We start from the raw sequence: 10899 nt of genomic DNA, 5'->3' as shown, positions 1-10899 counted from the left end.
TAGAAAAAGTATTATTTCAATACCATAAACTGATGATGATCCAACTTCTACTTCCGGTTCAGAGGCTAAACGTGCTACTGCCGTGGATGTGCTACTACCGGACTGGTTGATAGTTGAACCTTAAACGGGCGGCGTTGTTACAGCGTCTGCCATTTTGATTACAAGTACCTTGCGCGCAATACATGGTGTCAACTGGCTCTTCAGGACATATAGTAGTTCTTTAAATCAAGGCTACAATCTTTTGGCAAAATGCTCTCAGCAGCCCAGTTACTCGATGAGTTGATGGGCCGGGATAGAAATTTGGCCCCTGACGAGAAGCGATGCAACGTGCGATGGGACGACGAAAGCGTAAGTTAGCATTTTAGCTAACGTTAGCCTAGCTAGTCATGATTAGTGATAAGCTAACATACCGTTAGCTAGCTAAGATAATTTTAATCATAGTATGTGGGAGTTAGCTAAACTAAGTCACCTGTCATTAGTCGAGATTTCAAAGATAAGTTACGAAATTGGTAACTTAGTTGGCATTTTGAGTGTTGTCACGGTTCCTGTGTGGGTACAATTAGCACCAGAGTTTGCTAATGCTAATGGAATTTTATCGGCTCACAATGCGGCGTTATAGTAGCTAGCTGGACTGTTGCCCTGTTTCTAGCGTCAGCTTTAGCTAAGTGTTAGTTCTTGTATGAATATTTATTAGCGCTATATCCAGCTTTGATATGTGTAGATAGTTGGCTATCTAACTGGTACCTTGAGACATAGCAAATACATGTTAGTGTTGAATCCAATTGATCCGGTTAGCATACCTTAACGTTACATGCTATGGTCCGATTTGATGATTCCAATACGAAGTTTGTCTAAAATAGTGCAACATCTGTTTTCTTTTCAAGAAGGTCTGTCGGTACTATCTGTGTGGCTTCTGCCCAGCTGAGCTATTCACAAACACCCGCTCTGACTTGGGTAAGTGAATTATTTGTGTGTGTGTATGTATATGTATATATGTATGTGTGTGTGTATATGTGTGTGTGTGTATATATATATATATATATATATATATATATATATATATATATATATATATATATATATATATATATATATATATATATATATATATATATATATATATATATATATATAAATAAATAAATAAATAAAGCAGTAACTGACGTCATATAGGAGGATAATAAAGCTTTGCAATTGTTTTCCAGGCCCCTGTGAGAAAATCCATGATGAAAATCTCAGAATTACGTAAGTTTAGATTTTGTTTTTTAACAAAAGTTGTGTATGTCTTGATATATCCACCTGATAAAATTAATGAACTTCCTCCATACCACTGTGTCCAGGTATGAGAAAAGCTCTCGGTTCATGAAGGAGGGCTATGAGCGGGACTTCCTGCGCTATTTGCAGTCGCTTCTGGCTGAGGTGGAACGGCGGATTCGTAGAGGGCATGCCCGACTTGCACTTTCCCAGGCTCAGCAGAATGCAGGGGTTTGTACTCATGGTTTTGGCACATTGTTCTGTAGGGGTTTAAGAAACAAAATTCTTATCTTCTAAGATTGTGAATCCGTTCACAAATTCCCTATAAAATAACCTAGATGATGCCTAATATCAGACTAATTTGTCATCGCACACTAATGGACTAGATCCCAAAAGTGGCAGCAATGCTCAGCCTGCGAGTACTTGCTGTCTACTGACTCGGCTTGATGCCACCCGTCAATGCTGTAATATTAATTTTTACCCGGTCTCAGACAAACCAGACTCTGGATTTTGTTTCAAGACCACACCTTGTTGCAATCCGTTGTTATAACTTTTTTTTAAATCTAAAAACTCCAGAAATGTAGACACTTTACTCTGCTTTTATGTCATACTTTGTCACATAAACTTAGTTACCTTAGTACATCTTTCTGTCATCTTAAGGTGCAATGGAAAGGATTGGGAATAATGGATAGCGCCTGTGTTTTTTCTACCTGAGATACAATGTTGTTGTTTTTTCAGGGTCCTGGTCCATCAGGAAAGAATGAGGAGAAGGTCCAGGTTCTAACCGAGAAAATTGAAGACCTAGTTTTACAGGTTTGTAACAACTATGTTTAAATAAGTGACATGTTTTTTTTCTAATTGTTTAGTGCGTTTATTAGCCTTAGTAATTTGGAAGGAACTAAGATGCACTATATCATAAGCTTTGCCATTTATCACAGCTAGAATTGCTAACATGAAATACATAATCTCCTATTTTATTTAAGCTGGAGTTAAATGATTTTATGAAACCTCAAACTATGTTCCCATTGACAGCTCAGAAATGTAGTTGTCAGTGTTGTCACTGCATTGTGATAAAATGGTTGATGTGACGTGTCTCTGTTTTGCTCGGGCTCAGATTGAGGAGCTGGGATCGGAGGGCAGAGTGGAGGAGGCCCAGGGAATGATGAAGCTGGTGGAGCAGCTGAAGGAGGAGAGGGAGCTGCTGAGCTCCACCCCGTCGGTGAGTGGGCTACCTCCGGGCCAGTCGGCCCACAGACACCGCTCATTATAATAGGCACTGCTTACGTAATGCTAGCTGTCAGCAAACATGTTTTGTTTTCATTAAAGTCAAACTAAGCTTGGACTAAAAATGATTCAACCAGTCCCACCGACATTCATCCTGTCTAGCTAAAAGTTATTCCTCGCTAGAGCCAACAGTAAGCCCCCTGATCATTTTATTGTCCTAAATGCCATAACTGTGGAAATTAGGCAAGCAGTAATCCTGAGGCAGAATTATATTGCTTATTACAATGTTTTATGTCGTAACTTGTACTTGTTTTTCAGACCATCGAGAGCTTTGCAGCCCAGGAGAAACAGATGGAGGTGTGTGAGGTGTGTGGGGCCTTCCTCATTGTTGGTGATGCACAGTCTCGAGTGGACGACCACTTGATGGGCAAACAACACATGGGCTACGCCAAGATTAAATCCACTGTGGAGGAGCTCAAGGTAACATGGTTACACATATGATTCATGTCTTTTAAAGCCATGGTACGTTGTACAGTGCAGTGACAGTGTTAAATGGAAAAAAGTATTTCCACATCATTTTTAGGGGGACATGTCAGCCAGTCATTTCTAGTCTGACTGGCTGACATGTCGTTCATTCTTTTTTAGAAAACAATTAGTTCTTAGAAATGTCTGATATGTCTCTAAAAGTTTGTTAATCAACTTTTGATTTTAATAAAGAAGGAAAAGAAAACTGTAACACTCAATACTATCGAATGGCAATATTTCTAGAGTTGCAGTAAATGAAAATCGCAATGCGGATCGAATCGGCACCCATGTATCATGTTATAATTGAATCTGGGGGGAAAAGCACATCGTCCCGTCCCTAATTATTTTTGTCCCCTACTTTTAAACAAAGTTAATGATCTACAGTCTATTATACCACCTAACCACTTTTAATTTTGGCTCTGGTCTAAAATGTATTGATCAACTTGTCGTAATTAACACTTGGGCTCTTGCTTGTTTACTCTAAGGAGAAACTGCGTCGTCGCTCAGAGGACCCTCCAGGTGAAAGCCCAGCGCTCAAGAAGGACAGAGAAGACCGTGAGCGCGAGAGGGAGGAAAGGGAGAAAAAGCGCAAAGAGGAGGAAGAGAAGGAGAAGGAAAGGGAGAAGGAGCGCGAAAAGGAGAGGGAACGAGAGAGAGAGCGGGAGCGCGAGAAGGAGAGAGACCGAGAGCGGGATAGAGATAGAGACAGGGAGAGGGACCGGGACCGCAGGGCACGGCGAAGCAACTCTAACAGTCGCAACTCCAGTCGAGCATCAGACAGGAAGAGGAGCAGATCCCGAGATCGCCGGAGGTCCAGGAGCAGAGACAAGGAAAGGGAGAGGGAACGCAAACGCAGCAGGTATGGCTGACTCTCATGTACCTCATTGGACGCCATCTTCCTGGTGGTCTAATAACAGCAATGTGTGACAACAAAAGCACTATTGCCTTGTTCTGCAATGGAATGAGGCACCAGTCCAGAATTAGCTGAACCATTTGAATTATTGAAACGATTTTTTTAACTGCAGTTGTTAACTGAGATGTGTAACCTTCTGTTGTTTCTACCGCAAACAGAAATGGCACTTGACAATACATAACTTGTGCCATTGCATTAGAAAACGAAACACATTTTTGTCATATATATTGTTCACTTGTTTCCTTACTAACCTATATCCCTCCCTCTCTTTATAGGAGCCGGGACCGGGACAGGGAGAGGAAGCGCAGCCGTGAGCGCTCTGACAGAAAGCGTCGCTCCCGCAGTCGTGACAAGAGGAGGTCGCGCAGCTCGGAGCGCAAATCTCACCGCCATCGCAGCCGCAGCAAGGACAGGGACAGAGAGGAGAAGAGAGACAGGGACAGAGAGCGGTCATCCAAAGACAAAGGTGAGGACTTGTTGGTCTGACCATTAGGTTTGAAGAGTGTGCAGATTTCCAATAGAACGCTATTAAACCAAAAACCTTACTGGACCCAGGACAGTTGTCTACCATGGAGAAAAGGTTACTCTTTGGTTGAGGTATATAGAAATTAGCTTTGAAGCTTTCATTGTTACCACCGTAATCAGCGTCCACATCGGTATTCAAATAGCCCATGAAATAAGGTATAGGGTCCCAAATTATTAATTTATGCATTAACACTTATTATGAGTAATTCTTAGACAGGGTGCTGTTTGTTGTGTGGTGCAGTGCTGTAACAGTTGCCTAAATTGATAGACAGACAGACATGTCACAGCCGGCCTCACTTCCTCCTGGCACCTAGCCTGAATCATCATCTAACGTTACCAGTTTTCTTTCTTCTTTCTTTCTCCAATGTGTTTGGCAAATCACTTGAAAACTGTAACAGATTAGCGTTGGTGAAGTATGATTGCCAGGCCTTTTAAATTAAAATCTCTGCCACCTGTCAGCAGCTGCAGGGCGGAGAGCTTTCAATATATTCATATTCTTCCCACTGAAGCCACAAAAATGATATGGGGGACAGACCTAAAATAAATGTATGTTTTCCCAGACCGTAAGGTAACGGAGGAGAGGAGCAGCTCTAAGAAAGACAAACACTCTGACGGCGATACAGCTCCCATCAAGGCTTCGTCAGAAGCGGAACCGATGGAGACGGAGGCGGCTGCCTCTGCCTCCCCTCTGCTTAACGGCCAGCAAGAGCTCCTCCATTCTGAAGGTGACACTCAGTCCAATTAAAACTGATCTGATAGGACCTCAGATCAGACTCAGGTAAGTGCGTCCTCCTCCTCACTTCCCCCTGGCTCTCAAACCAACCCCTCCACCCTCCCATACCCCCACCTCTCCCATCTCCCCTGCCTACCCTCTCACCCTACCTCTCCCACCCTGTTTACGTTCAGTTCAATGCCTATGATTTTGTGTTATGTACTGTGTGCATATATCTTTATCCTGTTTTCGAGTAGTGCATCATAAGTATGCACTGAAGATGAAGGACTAGGCCTGATGAATGAGAAGAAAATAGAAATCATTCACACAAAGCCAAGAGGGAAAGGCCAGTGTAGCCCTGAGCAAACATGCCCGGAGGTACCCCTCGTTTTTATCGGTTTTTGCTCTTTTGTAGATGTATATTTGTCTTTGTGGACAAAATGGCAGAAAAAATTATTAACTATTCCAATAACTCACCTGCCTGTATTTTTTTTTTGGTTATTTACTTTAAGTAGTAAAATGTAGTAAATTTTGACTTGCCGAGATATTCAGCCACTGTGTGTCTACATTTTATCTCTTGCTCATATGTAAACACACAGACACACTTTCAGCTATCGTCAAAGGTGTATGTGGAAAAACAAGCCATTTATTTTTCCATAATCATAACTCAAATGCCATGGATTTGTTGTCCAGCTTACTGTGCCTGATAATGCCATGCAGTGTGTGTTTGGGGGGTGTTTATAGCACCGGGGCCTTACGTAACTAACTAACTGGAGGGTAGGGTTTATCAAATGAATTGCAGCTGACTTCCATACCTCACACAGCGTTGGTGTTGTGAGCGAGACCACATGAGAAAAGGGCAAATTAAAAATCATGGATACTCTGACTGTCAAACTGTGCAGGTACTCACCCCAGGTACTCCTTTCTCTACCCACATCCATTTCTGAATGCTGTTGCCTGTCAGAAAAACAATTCTGTACTTCTCCAAAACATGAACTTGAAAGCTTGAATTTGTTTTTTTATTTGCTAACTTTCAAATATGTTTGGGGGAAAGGTATTTTTATAGAAATGTCAGAGGGACACATTTTTTAAAATGCAAATAATGCACAGACAGCCTGCTTGATATACCTATTCCAACTGCTACAACTGTCACCGATATGTATATTTCCCCGTTGTGTTGTCCGGAACAGTTTTGTTAGGATATTTTTATTGTCATATATGTTCAGTTTGTCTCCATCGTTTCAGTTTCGGTCCATTGGTCAATTAATCCGGTGGGAAAATAAAATAAATTGTCAAGTGCACTTTTGCATTGGTGTGAGGAATATCAAACAGGCTTGTCACTGTTTTTTAAATGGTAGGGCCACGCGCTACCATTTTTTTTTTTTTGTTGAAATGGTAGGAGCTTTTTTTTGTATTGAGCTTAGTGTACAGGTCATGCTCAAAATAGTACAAGTATTTAAATAATATTACTCTATTCTTACAAAATGATACTATTGTGCTGGTATATGGTTAGTATGTGTGCATTATTAGCAGTGTCTCTTGTTTATGATCTACACCTTCCTCTGTGGTTAAATTGAGGGATGTTTTTGACTAGTTGTCTTTAAAGAGAAGCTAGTGTTGCTCCACTAGCAGCAGTTGTTGCTTCAAGCGCTTGTTGTGGGACCTTTGCTAACATTGCATTTTGTGAACATTTTTGTGAACAGGGGAAGCTGGGATATCTGGTGGAGGAAGAAGTGGAAGAGCGCACCCATCCTTTACCTGAACCTGACACGTCGCTGCTTAAAAACAAGGTGAACCACAAGTGTGTAGTGGCTTATTTAAAAACATGAACCTAACGTGTGTAAATGAGGGGAGAGGGAAAAGAAATTAATTGATTTTCATGTTCCATGTTTCTTTTGTCTGGATGAGGATAGTTTGTGGTTCATCTGATGTATTTCTTGGTCTAGATGTCAGTCAGGCATCACTTTGAATACCAAACTTTGAGAAGTTCATTATGGGGTTTTGTGTTCTTATGTAGAAAATCTTTACACATCCTCCTTGTTTCTTGGCATTTAGTTAAAAAATAAAATACAAAAAAAACAGTGCTTGTGGTTTGTTTTGGTTTGTCAGGTTCCACGTCACTCCCTGACCTTCTTTTTAAAATGTCAGTTGAAAGCGTATGTACAATATTAAGTCAAATGACGGGGCGTGTCTTTTTTTTCTCCACTTAGCGCTCACTTTGGTTTCTCTTGTCCCCTTGTAAAATATACTGATTTAATTATGATCAAAACATTTTGAAGACTGAAGATTTGTTTAATTTTTCCTCTGATTTTAATGTCCATGTTGTCTCCATGAATAAAAGTAAAAACTTGTCAAGGTTGTGTTGATTTATTTCCCATCATCGTCTACCAGGACAAAAATGTAATTTCTTTTATTTAAAAAAAAAAAAAAAACGGGCTGAATGGGAGACAGTGAATAAATAAGATGGTGAAGTGTCCCTTAGCAAGTTGAGTAACAACCAGACTTCTGTGGCGTCTATCCTGCAGTTTGGTCTTCCCATAGATGGGAAATGCATGCAGCAATAGATTTCCTTCCAAGATCAAGCAACGCAGAAGATCTAAGGTGTTTTCATTAAAGCAGGTTTAAAGGGTAACCTTGCAAGTAAAAATCCTTCTCTCTTTACTCCAGTAAAGTTTATCATGATAACAACCTAAACCAGTTTCTTAAAAACTGGCCTTATGGGTTTCTCAGTGTGATATTAGGCAAATCCTTTACAGTAACAGATGTGCGTTTTCAACTCCTAACAGTGAATGTGCAGTATACTAGGATGACATTTTTATTAAGGTTAAAGCTTTAGTGCATAACCAAGGATATTGATGAACATCCGTTACATTCAAACCACTGCCAAATGAGTTGATACAAAGCTAATGAAGACTATTAGCTCTACAACATTTCTCAGTATGACTATGTTCAGAAGATCGTGGTGTTCCGTGACTTTTCCGCCCAGAAACTCAAAGATAATTACATCTTTTGAAGAGTCAATGTTTTATTTATTTTATTAAATCCTCAGTATCTTCATTGGCTACTAGCAACTGCGGGAGTTGCATGTGCTTGACACGCCGGTTTGTATGAAGTTATTGGTGCGTTTTCAAGACGCATACTCTTTTTAGCTTGTTTATCAACGCTATTTGGCCTCCATGGACACATTAGCTTTCGACTGCTTGTGAATTTATGCCATAGCGAGTAGTGTAGAAGTGCAAAATCCACGTAAGGAGGGTGGTTGTGGTGGTGTTTGGGTAAAACACAGGACTTTCACCTAGAATCGTGGTGATCGTGTCCCACGTGTTGTGATTCTTTCGTGTCACGTTTCCTAAACTCAACAGTCTCTTTACTAAAGCCAACCCGCGTGTCACGTTTCCTAAACTCAACTGCCGCTTTTGACTCGCGATACCACGTCAGCGGCTTCTATGTGCATATAGCACAGACATACATGCGTACAGGGAAAACGCCGCTTGGCTTAAGAAAGTTGCTGTGTAGGTTTATGCTGTCATGTTATTACTTAGAATTCCTCATGGTGGAGACAGGAACTACATAGCTTTAAAGTTAGGAACGTGTTTTGCTAAATGTATTTGGTTTCTAGGCAGAGAGTGGTAATTATTAAAAGAAAAAACATTAAAAGAAAAACAGCTGCAGTATGCCATCTCATTATACTGTATTGATATACAACTACAGACTATCCCATTTAGGTTTTTGTTCATTGATAAAGCACCTGTGCATTTTTTAAATGTGCATTTAATAAGAAGCTTTTGTGGTCTCAAGTGTAAAAAATGCACAACAGTCGCATCATTATGCAGAGTTATGCAAACTCTAATCTGTAATTTGTCAAATAGCAACCAGTTTATGAACTGCAAGAAGCCACTCTGGTATAATATCTTCATCCTGTTGCATATGTTACTCTGTGGATATTCATGCATAGATTATAATAAGAATTTGCCCCTCCAGCTAGCTTCTTATTCCTCTTGTAATCGATTGAGAAAACACTGCGGAAGTATCCTGTTCCTGCCAACCTAACGAGCAAGATCGGGATGCATAAGGTAAAGTGTATTCCTTGCTGAAAGCCATTTGTCTTAATTCAATTTTAATTAGTCAGCTTGCAGAAGCTTCTTGCGCATAAATCCTCGACGCTGACATGAGTGCTCTCTTGCTGAAAAAGTCACTGGAGAAAGAAATGGGGACTAGCATTAACATCTTGTGCTACTGGACTTTAGGTACACTCAACTTACATTCAGCTTTTACTCACATTAAAATGAGTTGTTAGTGTGTGCCTACATACAAGGCCTGGTGTGTTTCCTTAGAACTGATCTTCCAAACCAGGTGCCCGTGGAGACAGCAGGGGTTTGATCTTCATTTGGGTGTAATTAAAAGCTACTGCATGGTTTACAACCGACATCCTGCATCTTAACCACTGACTAAAGTAACGGCAAAAGAAAAACCACACATATATTTCAAATCTTAAATGTACTATCCCACTTGGTGTTATGTGAGCTCCAGATGGTGTTACAGATTAATAACCAATTGAAGACAAAAAACAACAACAAAAAGACTTGTTAAGTGACCAGTTTACAGTAGTAGTTGTGACTGACTGTGTTTAATAAACTGAACAATCATCCTTACTGCCCTAGCTATGTCCAAAGCTACTTACCAGGTTATGAGTGTAATTGTGAACTTTAAAATTTTAACTATTCAATCTCATCTTCCTAAACGGAAAAGGCTTGTAATTAAAACTCTCCTTGTCATCCTTTGGCAACATTTTTGTTTTGCACTAGGATTCCTGTTGTCAGTGGGGAAATTCCAGTTTTAAATAGTCTCAATAGAGTTCAATTAGTGTAAATAAATAGCTTTTGGTGATTGTGTATTTCGCAAGCAAATTATCCATCAATTACACCCATGCTTGATTGTGCAGGTGGTTTGGCCCAGCCAGCTGTGACCTCTGTCTCTCCCTTGCTCACTATTCTGCCGAGTCATCGGCTGAGCCTTTTGGCTCATACACTAGTCATGACGAAATTAGGCTTCCTCCAGTCCCAGAACACCAGATAATCAGGTGCGCTTCAGATGGTCAATGGTCCGTTGACTTCTAGGACTGAAGCTGTAATATGGAATAATGACCCATGGAGGGGAAGGCCCTGGTTAGAGAGCCAGACACAGTGCTCATTTGGAAAGATGGATTGGCACCGGGCAGCAACAGATATGCATGGTAAGGAGCTGGATTCATGGGGCAAGTTGAACTAATGAACTGACTTAGAACTGAGGATTGCACTTTAAGATGTTGAATCTTGCTTTAGGTATTCATTTACCAGAGAGCATTTGCATCACTTAACAGCAGATGGCAGTATGTACTTATTTTAAATGGAAAGGCCAAATACCAAAGTGTGAGGAAGTGGCCCCACAGCAGTGCAGACACAGTATTTCTTGAGACATATTGTTATAGTATGCAGGGAGGAACCCCGAGAACATTGAATTACTTAAAACAGTTTCACTCTCAGGCAACATTAACACCCCATTCTCTCCGCAACACAATCTGTACATGTCATTAAGAAAGCCGTATTTCCCCAGGGTAAGAGTTGCAGCCAGTGGAAAAACAGAGGGAACAAACAACAGGAAGATAGTGAGCTGAAATGGCAGGGAAAATGAAAAAGTGATAGAGCAAGAAATGAGGGGAGAGAGCCCGATGTCATGCTAAATAACCATGGTGAAAAAAGGATAATGG

At 40.7% G+C, this 10899-nt stretch overlaps 1 protein-coding gene across 2 annotated transcripts; it reads left to right on the top strand.

Annotated features, from left to right (window-relative positions):
* The first annotated feature begins 85 nt into the window (after positions 1 to 85).
* Positions 86 to 7222, top strand: luc7l3 (LUC7-like 3 pre-mRNA splicing factor). 2 transcript variants are annotated; one of them, XM_034893916.1, is made up of 11 exons: positions 86 to 348; positions 885 to 954; positions 1206 to 1245; positions 1341 to 1485; positions 1993 to 2067; positions 2369 to 2473; positions 2797 to 2958; positions 3489 to 3862; positions 4192 to 4382; positions 5002 to 5219; positions 6857 to 7222. In XM_034893916.1, exons 1-10 carry the CDS (start codon positions 250 to 252, stop codon positions 5184 to 5186), a joined length of 1446 nt encoding a protein of 481 aa, XP_034749807.1. In that variant the 5' UTR covers positions 86 to 249; the 3' UTR covers positions 5187 to 5219; positions 6857 to 7222. The 2 variants fall into 2 exon arrangements, with proteins under 2 accessions (XP_034749807.1, XP_034749808.1); XM_034893917.1 differs by having other exon boundaries at positions 91 to 348; positions 888 to 954.
* Positions 7223 to 10899: the final 3677 nt, after the last annotated feature.

This window comes from Etheostoma cragini, chromosome 15 (assembly GCF_013103735.1).
Source record: "Etheostoma cragini isolate CJK2018 chromosome 15, CSU_Ecrag_1.0, whole genome shotgun sequence".
In the NCBI taxonomy this organism is placed as follows: Eukaryota; Metazoa; Chordata; class Actinopteri; order Perciformes; family Percidae; genus Etheostoma; species Etheostoma cragini.
The sequence above is the reverse complement of the archived record's forward strand: the minus strand, read 5'-3'. Positions and strand labels throughout refer to the sequence as shown.